Below are 19,597 nucleotides of genomic sequence, written 5' to 3'. Positions count from 1 at the left end.
CAACAAATCCATTGGTTCCAATCGTCATGGTTTCCATGCCACTGGAATCGTTTGATTTGTGAAGCATCGTGTGCTTCTTGGAGTGCAACATCAAGTACACATTAAACAAATACATGCACAGGCGTCTTCGCTCTGTGGGCCACGATCAACGGAACGAAGACCATCGTCCTCGACCTCGAGGGATAGCCACAACGACGATGACTGAAGAAACGATAGAATGTGGCAGGACATTGTCACCTTCATCACACAGGTTGCCCACCAGCAGAAGCTGTGCTTTCTCACTGACGCCTCTTGTGTTGTTTGTGAATTTAATGAATGAATGAGTGCAGAGGTTAACATTACGCTGCATCTAGCAAAGCAAAACCAATGCACAAGAGGTTCTTCAAAGAGAGGCGTTCTAGTTCGGCACAGGATAGGGCAACCAAACTTTGTGTCAAATCTAGAAAGCACACAACTCGGTTTGCGTTGCTGCACTACACTTGGAGCAGCTGCACAGTAATCACCTAGATACAATGGCACACATCAAGGTGCATTCAGTCTATCAATACTACAATATCAGCACTTGTTGGCCAGTCCTGCCATTGAAGACACAGTGGGATGATGAACAAGTACACATTCCATTCTCTGAGTCAATCTCATGCGTCCAGCTGCTAAAGTTCATTGCTAATGTTCCTTTGTCCTTGCTTTCCCAGTTACATTCATTTGCCTCTTCCAGTTTCCAGACCTCGCCACCCTCAAAACCCTACTCTCTTCAGCTTCTGATTATCTGCATGACTCAGCCTCCTTCCTGCCCCTTCTCCATTAAGCCTTTCGCTCCTCCAAGCCTTCCACCTCTGCAACTTGCAGCTGGTCCATCATATGGACGACGGTAATGGTGTGAGGAGTGGTGTTTGGGAAGGAAGCTGGGGTTCAGGATGAGCAGAGTGCACAGAGGAACACGCTCATTGTGCTGGTATTTATTTCTAACACAACAGGGATCCATACAACTCAAGGGATAGTTTTGCATATTGAGCAGCCTTTTTCTGGGACAGTTTCTCTCAGGAAACTCCACCTACTCCAGGACTGTCTTCAGAAACTTGCACAAGGTGAATAACTTTCTCTCTGAACACAGCAGAGGAATTCGGGGTTGAATATCCCACATTACAGCAGTCTATACACTTCAGTACTTGCTATTTCAGTACGCACTTCCACGACTGTCAAACAGGCATGAGTTATACTTAACTTGTACTAATTGTATGTGCTATCCATTGCACTGATTAGTTACTGATTATATTCAAAAGGAGCATGGATGAGTTTACCTATTAATAATCATGAATATTGCAATGAAAAAAAATTAATATTATTTCTCATTGATACAGAATCCAAGTGCAAAGTCTGTCAACAAAGCACATCTTTGTATGCTGTTGCTTTTTGTTTTCTGGTACAAAAGGTACTTTCTTAACAGGAACAAGATATTCCACTCAAGCCCAGCCGTTGTCCCTAACTTCTGTTTTACTTCAGCAGGAGCCTATTAGGTCCAGTAATGTGCAAACAGCTAATTAAAACAATCATTGGTCATTGCCCATATATAAAAAAACAAAATGTATACGTTTTGTTTTAAAAAGATTGCAGAGTAAATAAATGGAGCACTCCCAGACTGTCACTCATCAGCACTGCCTCACAGCAATGCTAGACCACACAGGACACCAGAACAGAATGCTGTGCCTCAGGCCAGACAAGAAATAGACAGTATCCACAATGTTTCTCTTTAAATGGTTGCACAACATGTTTGTATTTTAAGAAAACTGTTACGTTGCAAAGCTAAAATGTAACAAATAAAGTTATAGCAGATATATTACTAAGCAAAACCAATTTTAAAATAAACACTCTTTAGACTTTGATCACAATTTCTTTCTTCTCTCCTTTGGTGTTTGAATTCCCCCTCTGCGACTTACAAATGCTTTACCAACCAACTGAAGATAATTGACCACTTTTCCAATTCCTATTTCAGAAGCTTTAGACTAGGTTTTTTTTAAAAAAAACATTCATACAACAAAGCCTTAAGGAACCCTGAAGGATCCGAGTGAATGAGTGGAAACGGAGGCTGAGCCTGAACTGAAAAGAAGTCCACAACCAGCAGTTTGCTCGGAGAGATGGGTTTTGTGGAGACTTTAGAAAGGCTGGTAGGCAAAAAAATAAGAAAACAGAAAAAGCACCATTCATGTATTAACACCAGTAATATTCTTAATCTAACTTTTTAACAATGATGACCAAATTGTGATTTTTTGATCTATAAATTTTGTGGAAAAATTGAGTCTTCGACTCAAAAGAATTATCACAATGATTATTATCCAGAGTTGCAGAATGATTTATCTGCTGAAGGCTACTTGATATGATTTTCCTGGGACTAAAAACAAATACTTTGTACAAGCAACTCCTCACACAACCATTTAAATTCAATGCAGTTACTTGCTGCAGTTAATAACCGAGCGATCAACTGAAGAAAAGATAGACGATTTATAAATTTACTTTCCATTGCAAAGGCAGTGCAACCCTTCATATAAATACAACAAACTGTTGCGCTGATAATATGTCGCACACAGAACACAGAGCAATGCAACAGGCTGGCTTATTAACTTTATAACATCAAAATTACAAAAAGGGCAAATTTTAAAAATACGCTGAATCCGGTAATTTATTCTGAAAACAGCCTATCTCCCGTTCACTTGAAACATATTCCTGCGCTGAAATTTTCACTGTCTTTTGTCAGCTCACAAGACACACAAGCTTGTATGCGATTTTTCTGCCTGTTACTAATTAAGCTGGATATGGGCCTTTCCTGTGAGACTGTTGCTGAGAAAACAAGTTAGGAATACACACAGCTGAATGCTTTGTAGTCTAGAGCAAGATGAAACATGTAGTTTCGGCTTGTAGCATTCCAACAGCAGTACTATAAAGAGCATGTGGAAGCTAGCTCCAAGGTTTTTACACAAGGAAGATCAAGCTATTACTTCTTAAGGAGTGAATGACTAGTCAAAGTAATTTTCAGAAAAGTTATTTTCAAAATAATTTACCTGTTCTTTGCTCATCGAGCGTATACAGTAATATTGCATTTCAGGGCAATGAAGCACTTAACTGTAAGATATGACCTAGAAAAAAATAAGTACACATGGGAATATAAGATCAGTCCCAAACCTCTGCTCTATAAACAATACCTTATTATCTTTTTCCTCCACAAAGTTTCAGAGGAATGCATTCCAAAATGGATTCATTTTTCACCCATCACATTTAATGGAACACACATGTTTAACAGACCTGTAGAAATCTGGTTCTTTAGTTTAATTTCCTTTCTTGTGATTGTACTTTTCCACAGAAAGATCACTGCCAATCGCAGAATTACAAGCAGGTTGCTCTCACCTGTATGTGCCACTTTATCAGATTGAATCAGTCACTTAAGCCAAGAAGAGCTTTAAGCTCAACAATTCAAAGTACATTTCTGTTATCGCTAAATACTGAACTGAGGGCAAACAGATAAAAATCAGGCTCAAGGAAGCACAGTCAGTCAGCCTCTATACCAGGGGGCAGCTTATTTCTCATTAACAAAAGCTCGCTAAACCTGGCCTTCAGGCTATGAAAAATACCTGCTCCTAAAAGGGCATAAACATGCAGTGATTGATAATGCTTTGTTCAGGAGAAAAAAACCCACAAGTAAATCGTTTACAGCTCAACTTCAACATGATTTACTTTGCTGAACACGAGACTGCTATAATTTAGCAAATAAGGTCACTCAAGATCAAGGCATTTGCAAGAATTCACAAAGGGGAGATCAGATGCCTTACTTTATTATTTTAATAAGGCACTGTGTCAAAGAATACATCTGAAATCATTCAAACTAAAGTACCAGATTTAAGTCTGACCAGCAGCATTCCTTAAACACTCTTGCTGTCCCTGAGTTTTTGGAAGGGCAGATACAATCATGACTCAACTTACCTTTGGTCCAGGTTCAAACAATGAAGTTCGATTGACAGATAAAAGGTAGAGAACAACTAAGACCATTAAGATTTCAGCGTTCTGTTAAAGCATCCTTCAAAATTGTGGTGTTCTTCAGACCCTGAAACTGCTGAGCATCCTCTAAGCAGCTGCAGAGAACAAGCAGCTAAACAGGGACAAGCTCTCAAAGTCTTGCTGAGCTTAAAGCTGCACCCAAGGAACTTTTGCCTATTTACCAACAGCCCCCTCTAGCGGCTGTGTTAGTTACCACACTTCCTCCCAGATTCCTTTCCAGATAAGACTTCTGGAAAGGTGAGCAAACAAGGAGCAGATATATCACAATTCTGTCAGTAAAAACAGTAGATGTGGTCATTCATTGAGGCTTGACACACAAAATCTAATCTTTACCCACACACAAAACGAAGAGCTATCCATGGCAAACTATGTACTCTTATTTTGTGACTAAATAGTCTTTAAACAGGGCAGCAGCTCGATCAACTGGGTGCTTTGCAGCCAAGGCCATCTGTGGAATGCAGTATTTAATATAATGGGTGGGTAGGGCCATGTACAAGATTGATAAGCCTTGTTTACTGAGTGTAGGGTAAAGAGCAAGGTGCCCAGACCGCTTTCCCTTTACCCTGCAAACCAGTGAGACATCTGATTCACAGCAATGACGCAAACCATTAAGCCCAACTGATCTCTTATTTTCATATGTGGGAATTTTAGCTGATTAAAGGCTCTTCTTGCCACAGGTTCTAGCCAAGTATGTGCTTATGAGGCAACATCAAGTGCATAGGCATGGACCTTGGTGTAACCCAGGTTAATTAAACCCAAAGATGTAATGGTAGAAATGAGGAGGGATGAAAACGAGGTTTACCAAATTTTTAAACAATAAGAGAATTTGGAAAAAAAAGTTATGCGATGACAAGTTGTGGCTGATGCAGTACGGGAAAGCAAGAGAAACACATTAGAAACTATTAGAAACTAAAGTTATAAACCTTTAAAAGTGGAATTAGTAGAGAGCATCTCTACCCTACTTACTTGAAATCCTCAGGGTGAAACCTCTGGAGGAGAGACAATATCGATGAAAGATCCATTGAAGCTACGGCTATAGCAAGCTGCAGCTGTAATGAGACACTTTCAGCAGAGACACGTGTCCAAGATCTCAATCGGGTAACTGGGAATTAGTTTTGTTAAATCACACCAAGGGACTTGGTCAGGTTTTGTTCTTGTGTAAGTATTGTGTATGGACTTTCCGTGGAAGATCAACTATTTCATCCAATGAACCAAGAAACAAGATGGCGAGCCACCCAAGATGAAGAACGAGTGTGGGAATGAAATGTTTAATGATGTAGAAGATTTAATACAGTCGGATGTATAAGTTAATTTTCTTTCAAAAAGTCTGAATTTGATTTTCTGCAAGAACTGCAAAGACTGAACTAAGTTGCTGAATGAGATTTACTTTGTTTAAAAGTTGTGATGGAGAATTGTCATGAAAGGTGTGAAGCTGTATAGATATATAATTTTGGGATTTGAAATTGTAGACCTACTGACTGGAACTGAAACTGAAGTTAACCATAATATTTAAGAATAGGAATTCAATGAGTTTTCTAACTAACTAGGGATTTTAAAACATGGAAAAGTTGATCTGTAAAACGTTAAATAGGGAATAACTCTAGATCTAATTAGAGAAACTGGAGTAACAAAGGTTATTCAAGGGAATATCATTAATTCTAACTAAACAGGAATTCGGTCTCAGTTGATAACTGAGATTTGGAAACTAACAGAATGCTGGAATTTTGATTTATTCTTACACTTGTAAATATTTTGTATATCTTTTTTCATATAAACAAAACTTACCTCCAGAAGTGTGTTTTCTATTCACTGCCTCCTTCCGATATCTAGAGCTTCTGATGACCTACTAGCTCCTAGTGTAGTACTATGTAATCTGATTTTTCTCATAACGTGAGCAGCAACCAGTCATATGGGATAAGACAAGCGCTACACAGGTGCTACATTGGCGCCTTTAGTGGTGGCTGGGAAAGATGATTAGGGTGAGGGAAGGAAGAAGCAGCCAGCAGGATCACCCATAGGCTCACAGATGCAGGAAAATGCAATCACATTCCAGAACTGCTAACTCTACTCCCATCCAAAAGACCACGGGTCAGTGCAATGGAGCAGCTCAAAGCCAAAAGCTGAGTGCAATGGGAAGATACAAACGCTTCAATCCTGCATCCTCTGAATTTTTGTACACAACTCTAAATAGGCTCCCACAATTCCCCAGCACTTGCTATACACATTATCCCTTTTTGGTTTGAATTTGCACTAGAAATCATCTCCAAGTCACCGATGCCTTGGCAGCTTCAGCAAGCCAACAGATTTTTGGGCAAATTCAAAAGGAGCTCCACAGTACTTCCCAGCATTCTTACAAAAGACAGATTGAAACATTGATTGAAATTCCTTCAACTTCTAACATGCGCTTCTAACAAATGAATGAATATACATAATGGCTAATTGTTTAACAACGTCATAATAAGTAATCAACAGGGGTGAACTTACAATAAGCACTGAGATCAAGCAATAAGAAATAAAATAACAAACCACATCAAGAAGGACATAACAAATGACTTGTCTCAAGAAGCACCACAAAGGAGGAAAGAGAAAAGCCGGGGAGCTTTAGGGTAGAATTGCAGAGCACGACAACTGAAGGCATTGCTGCTATTCGAGAGATGTGACTGAATCAGGAGATATACAGAAGGCTTGAAGCTTGAAGAGTTAAAAAGGGAGCATAAAATACTTTCAGGGGAACTGATAACAAAGAAGAGAATCAAGGCACTGCTGAAAACCAGAACAAGGAGAGTTAAAGAGGCTCATTCTCAGGGAATCCTCGAAGTCAAGGATAATTTGCTTCTTCTCCATTGCTACATGTTCTGAGATGGTTGGTTGTGGGCTCTGCAGATTCCGTCACAAATGGGGCAAGAAGAGTTAGATGGCATTAGGGTTGGCAGAATAGGTAAATTGGTTTATTATGGTCACATGAACCAAGGTTCAGTGGAAAACTTTTCTTGCATACCAGACCAGCAATTAAACACAATAGTGCATTGTGACAGTACAAGTAAGACAATAACAGAATACATAAGGAAGTTTTACAGAGGAAGTGCAATGCAGGTAGACAGTAAGGTGTAAAGTGAGAATGAGGTAGATTGTCCATCTTATTATACCAGGGAACCATTCAATAGTCTTATAACAGAGGGACTGCTCCTGACAAAGTGACCTGTAGTCTCAATGCCATCACGAATCCTTTTTTTTAATTTTTTTAAAAAAGCAATATCGGCCCAGGTGTTTCCACATCAGTGAAGATGCTGCAATTTTTCTAAGAGTCTTTGAGAACATCACTGTATCATTATTTTTGTGTCATCCTGGTAACCTGTTGCAGTCAGAGAGCTCAGAGTAAAGTGCCAGTTGCAGCAGTCCAGTGCCCAGCTTGCAGAGAACACAGCCCACTCAGCAGAGCAGGCTGAGTGTAATTGGAGTCTCGAGATGGGGATGTTGTCTCAGCGGAGGAAGCTGACATTGATTTGTTTGTACACATCCTAGTCACGCCAAGACAGGAAATGAAAATTAGAAAATGTACAAATCTTATTATGAAATTATTTAACCAAGGAGACAAAATCTCATTACAAATTGAAATAACTCATAATCTCTACTCATAGAATCATTTGACTTCAAAGTTGATTTGATCCCTAATATAGAATAGTGAAAATTGTTGAAGGCAATATTAGTGTTAATCAAAAATGGCACTGAGGTAGAATATTTTTACGGATACAAATTAGATATATATTAACAGAAGAAGATAGAATCTTCCTCTTACATATGTCAAGACTAAATTTAACCGGAGCTAGAGTTAGAAGCCAATCAATTACACAACCTTAAATAGTTAAGCTTTGGTTTTTTTTTGTTATTTGAGATACCAAGAAAATACTGCAGCATGCAATCAGTTTAAATGAACGTTTCTCTTGTGAAGTGCAAATAATGTTGTTCTTCACAAGGAGGTACACATAATGAATCAGGTAATTAATATGTTATACAGCATGACACAATACCAGTCTTACGACAGCCTCAAGTGTAGACATTCAGGGTCTGTGAATGCTCTCATTTCCTGCCAATTCATGCAACTAATTGCAATTAACTTCAATTAGTCACAGTCGCATCTCCTTACTTTAAAAAGTTGTACAGATATCTTAACTGTTCGCAAGAACCCCACCCCATCCCACTACCCAGGCCTGCTCCACTATTCATTAACATTATGGTCGATATTTTACCTCAATGCCACATTCCTGCTTAAACCTACAAATTTCTCAGTTCATCTAAAAATCTATTGACTTCAGTCTTGAATATACACAGCAACTAAGCTTCAACAACCTAATTGGGTCGAGGTTTCCAAAGAGTCTCTCATCTCCCTGGACAGCTGACCCCTTGTTTTGAAACTCTGATGCCTGGTTCTACACAAAGACAAAGGAAACGTCACTTCTGCATCAGCTTGAGCATGCCACGTCAGAAAATTACATGTTTCCATCAGATATCTCTCAGTCCACTAAACATAGGGGAGGAGAGACCAAGTAGCCCCCCCCTCACATTGCACCTCCCAAACCCATCAGCATTAGAGGAATCAATCCAGTGAACCTTGTTGTACTTTCCCCATGGCAGGCATACCATTCCGTTGGTAGGCTGCACATTCACCCCTACCTATCCCTGGGAGGTTTGGGAGCATACTGAGACTCAGCGCAAGATGTTTTAGAAACCAGTAAAGAAATGCAGCATAGATAGAATATGTAAGCACGTGTGCAAGAAACATTAAAAGTGGACTGTAAAAGTTTCCATATGTATGTTAAAAGGAAAAGCCCAATAAGGGAAAATGTAGGATTCTTACAAAGGGGAATTTACATCATGGAATAAGGAAATAGCAGAAAAATTTCTTTGTTTACACTTTCATAGACAATGACACACCAAATTTACCAGATATCAAGTCCAGCAAGAATGAGGAAATGAAGGAAATAAATACTAGCAAAAAAAAGTAGTACTAAGGCAACTGATTAGTTTGAAGGGTGGTTACCTGATGATTAACATTCCAATATTTTGAGTAAAATTGCTCTAGAGATAGTAGATACTCTGATTACCTTCTTCCAATGTTCAATTGTGAAAAAATCCCTATGGATTAGAGAGTGGGGGAGGGGGAGGGAGAGAAAATGAGAATATACAGAGCCACCAACTTGATAGCCAATCTCAGTAGTAGGTAAAATAATGGAAAACATTTTTAAGAATGTAATAATGGAAAACCTTCAAAGGATAATAGGAATGAGTACAGTCAACAGGGACAAATGAAAGGAAAATCATGCTCATGTAATCTGAAGATTTTTTTTATATTGTGGAGCACGTGACAAGTACAAATGATATGGGACCACAGTCAGTATGGATTGGAAATAACATCACCTCACCGACAGTCAACACTGGCACACCTCAAGGATGCGTGTTTAGCCCCCTGCTCTACTCACTTTATGCCTACAACAGTGTAGCTAGACACAATTCAAATGCCATCTATATATTTGTCAGTAACTCAACCATTGTCCAGACTTACTGTGTACCATTCCTGTGTTGTCAGCTAAACATGTTGCATACCATCGTGCAGAGACGGTGAGTGGTGCAAAAAAAAATGCAAGTGATTGTCTTGGACATTTTTATTGTGATCACGAGACACTGCCAGATATTGGTAACACAGAATACCGCAAGCCTGGGCCGCAGGTTCACTGGTGAGACAGAAGGTGGATTACCTCAGTTGCTGTGCGGACAAAGGCTCACGTGCCTCGGCGATGCCAGTGAAGGAGACATCGGAGCTGGCTGTGTACCGCTGGATTTTGTACTGGGTTGGGGCTTGGCCCCTCTTGTTGGTGCTGCTCTCCAGTGTATACTGTACTATACTCTTATACATTCATGACTGTGTGGCCAGATTCTGGTCTATTTCCAGTTAATACCATCAGAAGGTTAAAGAAATTTGGCAAGCCCCCTTTGATCCTCACCAATTTGTATAGATTTTTTTTTACGAAAAGCATCCTATCCTGATGTATCACGGCTTGGTACAACATTCGTTCCGATATTGTGACAAACTGCATAGTTGTGTGGACACAGCTCAACACATCACAAAAACCAGCCCCCCCCCATGGATTCTACGCACTTCACATTGCCTCAGCCAAGCAACCAGCAAAATCAAAGACGACACTCTCCCCGAGCAAACTCTCCTCTCTCCTTTCCCATCAGACACGCTGAAAACATGTACCACCAGGCCTGAGAGAGCTTCTATCCGGTTCTCTTAAGACGAGCAAACAGGTACAATAAGGTGGGATCGTGGCCTCACGTGTCTGCCTGCACTGCACTTTCTCTGTAAACTGCAGCACTTTATTCTGCATTCTGTTATTGATTCCCCCATAGAACCTCAATGTGCTGATGTGACGTAAAGCAAAGATTTTCCACTGCACCTTAGTACACATGACAATACTCTTATTTACTAATTTAACACTCATTTGTCAATAGACTGCCAGTACAAGGAGGCTCCAAATTTACACATCAGTGACAAAAAAACGGGGAATTTGAATTTTATTGTCTAAAATAGATCTTTAAAGGATTAAAAACATAACTACAAACCCATGCACATACATAGACAGATTAGTGAAGCCCATTCTCTTTAGTTTTTTATGCTCATTATCACTTAAATGAGTTTCCTGTAAATATACTATATGGGCTTGTATACCTTGATATCAGGTAAAGATAATTCCTCTAAAGTGTAGCGTTCCTTCAAAGCAGCATCACAGGAATATTTAAATGTTTAGTTTATTTCTGATTGGATTATTCAGCTGGACTCAAAATATATTTGTGAATACTAATTTATATTCCAGGAGAAACAAATGCCAGAGCAACTGTGCGTTCAGAAACACTACATTAACCAGGAACAAAAGGCTGGTTTTTGAATAAGGATGAATTAAGATCTGCAAATAGGAAATAAAACAATGAACAAATGTTTCTGTTTTATCCACGGAATGTGTGCAAAACTCCACCAAAAGTCTGTGGCTCTTTCTTTTCCGTTCCAAAGGAAAATAGAAGTAAAGCAAAAAAAATGGCTCGTTTGCTCACAATGAGAAAGTAGCAATCATATGTAACATTAAAATATCGGAGGTCAATTGTGTAGCATCCCGGTTACAGTGACCTCCACTTGAGCACCGAAAAGGCATTATTGATTCAATTATTCCAGTGATGTAGAAATAAAGAATAAACAATGCCACTTTACAAATTATTTCAAATAGTGTTTTAAATCCGTTATCTTCACATCACATACCATATTCTTAAACAATGATGAATTAGTTAACAGTCCAAGCATTCGATGTCTGTAGACCAATATTTAATTTCAATCTCAAATTATCACCAAAACATTTCTTGAATAATAGATCCACAAGAAATGTTACAAATACTTCCATTTAGTTTCTCTTTTAGTTGTTCACTGATATCAGATCAGAGCATCAGACCTGGGCTCAGCACAGAAGTGCAAATACGAGGAAAGCACAGCACAGTTCCTACTTAGAAGCTGAAAAGATTCAGCATGAGATATAAAACTTTGACGAAATAATATAGATGTGTGGTGAAGACAGCCTACAGAGGAGAGGTTGACACCCTGACACAGTGGTGCCAGGATAACAACCTCTCTCTCAATGTCCAAATATCAGAAGAGCTGATTGAGGATTACAGGAGGAATGGAGACAGGCTCACCCCGATCAACATCAGCAGGACTGGAGTTGAGAGGGTGAGGCTTTTCAAGTTCCTCAGTATACACATCACTGAAGATCTCACCTGGACAGTACGCATTGGCTGTGTACCAAAAAAAGCACAACAGCACCTCTTCCACCTCAGGTGACTGAAGAAGTTCGGCATGAGCCCCCAAATCCTCAAGACCTTCTACAGGGGCATCATTGAGAGCATCCTGACTGGCTGTATCACCACTTGTTATAGGAACTGCACCAATCTTGGTCTCTAGGCACTGCAGAAAGTGGTACGGACAGCCTAGCACATCTGTGGATGTGAACTTCCCTCCACTGAGGACATTAACAGCAGCAGGTGCAGACAGAAGTCCTGAATGATCATCGGGGACACCAGTTACCCCAACCATAACTTGCTTCAGCTGTTTCCATCTGACAAACGATAGCACAACATTAAAGCCAGGACCAACAGACTATGGGACAGCTGCTTTCTACAAGCCATTGGACTAATAAATTCACATGTCTATACATTGAGACAGAGTCATAACGCAAAGATTCTTACTCCCTCATGATGTGAGATGGATGTAAGATTTAAATAATTTCAATAAATTCAAAGGGTATATTGACTAGTTGCATTGCAGCCTGACACAGAAACTCCAATGCTCCTGAACTGGAACTCTGACCAAAAGTAGTGGATATGACCAAGTTGATTATGAGTAAAGGCCTCCCACCATTCAGCACATCTATACGGAGCACTCTCACAAAAAAGCAGCATCAATCAAGGCCACACCAAGCAGCCATGCTCTTTTCTCGCTACTGTCATCAGTTAGTACAGGAGCCTCAGGACTCGCACCACTGGGTTCAGGAACAGTTATTACCCCTTAATCATCGGGCTCTTGAAATAGTGAGGATAACTGCACTCGCTCTATCACTGAACTGTTCCCACAATCAATGGACTCACTTTCGAGGACTCTTTATCTCGTGTTCTTAATATTTATTGTTTATTTATTACTATTATTTAATTTTTTCTCTTTGCATTTGCACAGTTTGTTGTCTTTTGCACATTGGTTGTTTGCCTGTCCTGTTTTGTGCAGTCTTTCATTGATTCTATTAGCTTTCTTGGAACTACTGTGCATGCCCACAAGAAAATCAATCTCAGGTTTGTATATGGTGACATATATGGACGTTGATAATGTTGTCTGTCATATACATTAATGATCTGGATGATGGGGTGGTAAATTGGATTAGTAAGTATGCAGATGATACTAAGATAGGTGGCGTTGTGGATAATGAAGTAGGTTTTCAAAGCTTGCAAAGAGATTTAGGCCAGTTAGAAGAGTGGGCTGAAAGATGGCAGATGGAGTTTAATGCTGATAAGTGTGAGGTGCTACATTTTGGTAGGACTAATCAAAATAGGACATACATGGTAAATGGTAGGGCATTGAGGAATGCAGTAGATCAGAGTGATCTAGGAATAATGATGAATAGTTCCCTGAAGGTGGAATCTTATGTGGATAGGGTGGTGAAGAAAGCTTTTGGTATGCTGGCCTTTATAAATCAGAGCATTGAGTATAGGAGTTGGGATGTAATGTTAAAATTGTACAAGGCATTGATAAGGCCAAATTTGGAGTATTGTGTACGGTTCTGGTCACCGAATTATAGGAAAGATGTCAACAAAATAGAGAGAGTACAGAGGAGATTTACTAGAATGTTACCTGGGTTTCAGCACCTAAGTTACAGGGAAAGGTTGAACAAGTCAGGTCTTTAATCTTTGGAGCGCAGAAGGCTGAGGGGGGACTTGATAGAGGTATTTAAAATTATGAAGGGGTTAGATAGAGTTGACTTGAATAGGCTTTTTCCATTGAGAGTAGGGGAGATTCAAACAAGAGGATATGAGTTGAGAGTTAGGGGGCAAAAGTTTAGGGGTAACACGAGGGGGAACTTCCTTACTCAGAGAGTGGTAGCTGTGTGGAACGAGCTTCCAGTAGAAGTGGGTTCGATATTGTTATTTTTTTAAAAATTGGGTAGGTATATGGACAGGAAAAGAATGGAGGGTTATGGGCTGAGTGCAGGTCGGTGGGACAAGGTGAGAGTAAGCGTTCGGCACGGACGAGAAGGGCTGAGATGGCCTGTTTCCATGCTGTAATTGTTATATGGTTATAATAAATTTACTTTGTATTTTGCACTTGTACTTTTTGTTCATTTTCATGATTTCTATTGTTTTGAATTTTCATTTTCAGCTATGACATGAAACTAGGGAAATCTTCCTCTTATTGCAATGTCTCCATTTCCTGCTGTTCTTTTAATATGTACACATATGTATATGTATATGTCTTAAATGCAAGCACCAAATTTATCTCAGCATTTTCCTCTGTTGATACACCATTTTGGAAGAAAAATAAATTACATCTAAAACTTCCACGAACTTTTACAGCGACAGCTTACTTGTAGTTCAAAAAGCAAGAAATTTGACTAAAGACATTATTAACACCTTTTCTGAATTCAATTGTGGTAAACTATCACCACAAACAACAAAGTGTTTAGAGAGGACGAAGCTGACTTGAGGGATGTGCTGTGCTGGTGCATTACAAAGTTCTGCATAACATGTTCGAGATGGGGTTGTAGATGGAGATGGGGTCACTGTCAGAGATAGAGTTGGAGAGAGTGATACAGAGAGGTGTTTCGATGCCTGTCCACCTAACCTGAGTGTGAGGTTGGATCGCTCTAAGTGCCAAGCTGATCTGGAGACATTGATAACAGTTATGAGCAAAGTGGCGAGGTCTAAACCAAAAGCATATCGCTGCGCTGGGGCCCGGGTCCTAATGCAGGGTCAAATTGGTGTTTGGACAATTTCAATGCCGGCCTAGATAGACTGGAAGGTAGGGTGTCAGGACCAGGGGTGATGGTTTGTGCCAATTTCACTCGCTCCCCAGTGACATTCATTCCTCTTCTCCACGGCGCTGAGGCTGTGAGACTGCTTCTGCTGTCCTTCATGACTCTGAGCTTCACGGCAATTTGCCACGCTATATGGTGAACTGAGATTGAGGCTTTGGGCCTACTCCAGGGAATCGGATCTAAGGACTCAATTTGGTTCGGAATGCTGTTGTTTGCTTCTGTTACTTGCATGATTTGTGTTTTTTCCCTTTCTCTGCGCATTGGGTGTTGGTCTTTCTTTTTTTGAATTGGGTTCTTTCGGGTTTCTTGCTTTGTGGCTGCCTGTAGGCAGACAAATCTCAAGGTTGTGTAATTTATACATACTTTGATAATAAATGTACTTTGAACTTTGAGCTCTGATTTTGAGGTAAGGTTTCACAGGAAGACATCTTGACAGCACAATTATTAACCTAAATGCGATCAAACTGATCAGAGCATTCAGAGTATAAAATTGATCTCAGCAGCACTGATTACCAGAGAGCTCACAGCATCATACCCAGTTCAGAGAGTAAAAATTTTATGCAAGTTACCTTCTCATTCTTTTGTTCATTTTCCACAATAATGACAAAATACACCCAGATGGAACCAATGCAATTTTGTTGGTTTTTTTTAATCCCAGACACTGCATTTCAATAAAAAAGAGCAGCTGAGAAAAATATGAATTTGGTTATCACCTTTATTCTTCAGATAAAACATTTATACCAATGCTTTCATTGTATTTCTCAATAAAAAAGATTTAAATAGGTTTGATTTAATTTGCAAACCTGAACAATGGGCTTAGATCTGAACAGACTATTAGAGAAAGAAGCTCTGGGTGTTGCTATCTACGTGCATACACTTCTCCTTTAGAAAAGGCATAAAATATTAACTAATCATAATTTGAGATTCAAAGTATATATTATGAATTATTTCAAAGCAGCTTTTATACTATCCAGGAGGCAGAAAATTGCATAAAATTCCTTGCTGGTTGAACTGTAAGAATCTTAACACAATGTCATCAGTTCTTTCTGTGTGGGGAAAATAAACTCACCTTTTGGGAACACATTTCCCAATTTCTCACATGCCCCAAAGGAAAATTTGTGTGGAAACCAAAAAAGGATCAGACAAATTTCAACATGATGGAGGTAGGAATGAAGAATTTTTAAAAAATGTACTTAGTAGGCAAAAGAAGTGGGTTTGAAATATGGCCACAAGGTCAGAATGGAAACTTAAGTGTCAATCAAGAGCTCGGAAATGTTGACATTGCCTCCATTATAAGCACTTCCTGTCAGTGAATGGAATGTGACCTGTGACTCGACTCCAACCTTATTTCAAACAACATAAGTTAAATGTGCAAGAATCATTTAGTAGACTGCCTGTCAGTAAGAGTTATCAGGTGAGAAAGAAATAACATGCTGTAGTATGACACATAATGCTCAACAAAAAATGAGGCTTTTTATCAGCTACGTAAACCAATGTAATTTCCAAATTTAATGGCGAATCACATCTGAATCAATCAAATATTTCAAGTAATTAGTTGTATATTTCTGACAACAGCTTTACTTTCAATGTTTCATCCATTATCCAGCCCATTTATTTATTTATTTGTAAACACAGATGAACCACAACCATTTGTAAAAAGGTCTTATATTACCAGTTAATGAAGCAATCACAATTCAAAAATATTGATGACCTGTTACCAAGGTAACCGTGGCTTGGCTACATTTGATAACAGCTTTCAGGGGAAAACCATGAACTGGATATCACATTGTAGAAGCTGTGGAGAGTTTGACATAGAAAATAAATACAATGAAAAAGAATCACAGACGCAACTTGCTATGGGTTCTCAAAAAACATAGTTCCCAGGCTTTGCTACTGAAAATTCCACTCTTTAGATTTCTGTTCATGTTATTGTAATTCAAACCTAAATAAAAGGCCACCTTTCCTTCCCTCAATAGTTATTACATTTAGTTTTTATTTAAAAAGGGTCAGGAAGAAACCAGAGGTCCATGACCCAGTCCTCATCGGAGCATCAGAAGCAGAGAGGGTCCACAACTTTAAGTTCCTCGGTGTTAACATTTTGGAGGATCTGTCCTGGACCTAACCCGTAAGTGCAATGATGAAGAAAGCACAGCAGCCTTAGGAATTTTCAAAGATTTGGCATGACATCTAAAACTGTGGCAAACTTCCGTGATGTGTGGTGGAAAATATATTGATTGGCTAAATCAAAACCAATGTGGAAACATCAATGCTCTTGAATGGAAAATCCTACAAAAATTAATGGATACTGCCCAGCCCATCACGGGTATAGTCCTCTCCAGCAAATCCACATTGAGTGTTGTCTCAGGAAAATAGCATCCATCATCAGGGCCACCCACCACCCAGGACATGCCCTCTTCTTGCTGCCACCATCAGGAGCCTCAGGACTCACACCACCAAGTTCAGGAACAGTTATTACCCCTCACTGATCGGGCTCTTGAACCAAAGGGGATAATTTCACTCAAGTTCACTTGCCCCATCACTGAACTGCTTCCACAAACTATCGACTCACTTTCAAGGACTCTTCACCTCATCTTCTCAATGTTTCATGCTTATTTATTTATTGTTATTATTTCTTTATGTATTCGAGCAGTTTGTTGTCTTTTGCGCACTAGTTGAACACCCAGGTTGGTGTGGTCTTTCATTGATTCTATTATGGTTATTGTTCTGCTCTGGATTTATTGAATATGCCCGCAAGAAAATTAATCTCAGGGTTGTATATGGTGATATATATGTACTTTGATAATAAATTTACTTTAAACTTTGAGAAATTAACAGCAGAAAGTCACAGCACAATACTTAAAGAAGGCATGGGATATTTCACCCCCTCCTGACAACTTCCCACCCCACACCATCTCCAATATTAACCCTGTCCTGATGAAACTTAGAGTGGCAAAGAAGCAGAGAATTAAGCTATTCCTTTCCCCGTCTGACCTAAACTTCAGGATAAACTGATAATTACACTGTATGTAGAATCTCCTAATTACGCAAATGATTAATTGAGCCTTAAGCAAGATGCAGAGGAGGCTGCCAAAACTGCCAGAAGAAAACAAAGTATCTTTTTGTAAAGAAAATTATCTTCACAAGCCTAAAACAGAAGTGCCTTGAATTTTCTGTTTTCACAACCTCAAAACATCTCAATGTGCTTTATAGTCAATGAAGATCATTGACTAAAAATAATCAAATTGCACAATCAAACTCTCAAAATCTGGCTATAATGTTTCCAACTCCTGTGGAGACGAACTTGTTCCACCACCATCTATGAAATAAAGCAGTGAGAGAGGGACAGTAATAAAAATGACAGCACCTGTAGCAAAAATTTTAAAAGATTAATGTCTTTTTTTTTAATTCTGAGGTTTCCACTGAATTTTCATGGCTGATGTGACCATAACTGTCAGAAAATGCCACTTAGTCTGGTCATAACATGAAACGCTGAAGAGTGAGAAGTGAGAAGCTCTTAACATTTACGTTTACAATTGCATATTCTCTCAGACAACATGGAACAGCTGTTGCGCTCAGTGGACAGCATACTGGAGGCAAAGAACATTGCTGACAGGAACTTCAAGGAGGGGGGTCACACCAGATAGATGGGTGACTGCCAGGAGGAGAAGGCAAGTTATGCAGCACATTCCCCTCTCAAAACAAGTCTACCCTGTTGAGTGAGAGAACTGCAGTATAGATCAATGATGAGGAAAGCACTATTGATAGGGGACTCTTTTTGGTCAAGGGGACAGATAGCCATTACCATAGCCACAAGCAAGACCCCAGGATGGCATGTTATCTCTAAGCAGGCACAGGACATTCTGAAAGGGAGGGGGAGCACCCAGAGATCATGGTCCATACTGCGTAGGAAGAGAGATGCGGTCTTGCAAAGAGAATTAAGGGAGTTAGGTATAAAGATGAAAAAAAAGACAACAAGAGGATTATTCCCTATGTCATGCACAAGTGAGGTTGCTGTGGTAAATCCTAAAAGTTGTCCACAGGCCAATGGTGTAGGGAATGGATACAGACGTTGATGGCTGGTTTGACAATCAGGAGGATCACTTTGCCCTGGATCGGGACAGCAATTCAAGTATAGCTCCCCATGATCCTCTGCATCTAACACATTGTTCTCAACAACTTCTGCGAACTTCAACAGGACCCCACACCTGTACCTCTCTCCTCACTCTGTGGAGAGTTCGGGGAGGGGGGTCGAAGGAGAGGTAAAGATGTGTTTGGCGGTAGGATCCTGTTGAAGATGGCAGAAGTTATGGAAAATGATGTGTTGGATGCAGAGCCTCATGGGGTGGTAGGTGAGGACAAGAGGAACTTAATCCCCCTTAAGGGAGAGGGAAGATGGGGTGACAGCAGATGTATGGGAAATGGAAGAGATGCAGGTGAGGGCAGCATCAGAGGTAGAGGAATGGAAACACTGTTCTTTGAAGAAGCAGGATATCTCTCATGTTGCTCCATGACCTTCTCTTTTGCCAAAATGAGGATGGAGAAGCAACACCTCAGAGTTAGCCTTCAACATGATGGCATGAACATCGATTTCTCCTTCAGGTAATTTCGCCCCACCTTTCTTTCTTCTATTCCTCATTTTATCCTCTTTCCCCTTCTCACCTGCGTATCACTTCCCCAGGACCCTCCTTCTTCCCTTTCTTGGGATTTCCAGCATCTTGTGTTTATGCTGATACTGTACAGAATTTAGCTCAGATCTGAGTAAAGAACACTAGGCAAAATGCTGTTGCTATATTACCAAAGGGCTAGTGAGGGCTGGGACAAGATCACAAAGGAAACCAAAACAGAGAGGCTGCAACCAACAGAACAGGTTGGGGCTCTGACTCCGAAAAGTCAAAGTGAGGTCAATGCAAGACCAAAATGTTATGAAGAAATTT

General features: G+C 39.8%; 1 protein-coding gene across 8 annotated transcripts in view; it reads right to left on the bottom strand.

The window, feature by feature from the left end:
* The window catches only part of LOC140732139 (tensin-3-like), a 434,552-nt gene that overhangs the window by 326,128 nt on the left and 88,827 nt on the right, over nucleotides 1-19,597 (bottom strand). The window contains exons 1-2 of one of the 8 annotated variants that reach the window (XM_073054360.1): nucleotides 3,970-4,106; nucleotides 3,054-3,128 (exon numbers count right to left, since the gene is read on the bottom strand). The exons of 6 other annotated variants lie outside the window; for them this stretch is intronic. In XM_073054360.1, the coding sequence (XP_072910461.1) occupies nucleotides 3,054-3,092 (39 nt within the window). In that variant the 5' untranslated portion in view covers nucleotides 3,093-3,128; nucleotides 3,970-4,106. Of the gene's footprint in view, nucleotides 1-3,053; nucleotides 3,129-3,969; nucleotides 4,140-19,597 lie in introns of those variants that run through there. One more of the 8 variants, XM_073054359.1, reaches the window with a different exon arrangement.

The sequence above is a fragment of the Hemitrygon akajei genome, chromosome 8, assembly GCF_048418815.1.
Source record: "Hemitrygon akajei chromosome 8, sHemAka1.3, whole genome shotgun sequence".
NCBI lineage: Eukaryota > Metazoa > Chordata > Chondrichthyes > Myliobatiformes > Dasyatidae > Hemitrygon > Hemitrygon akajei.
This window is presented reverse-complemented; position numbering and strand designations above follow the sequence as displayed.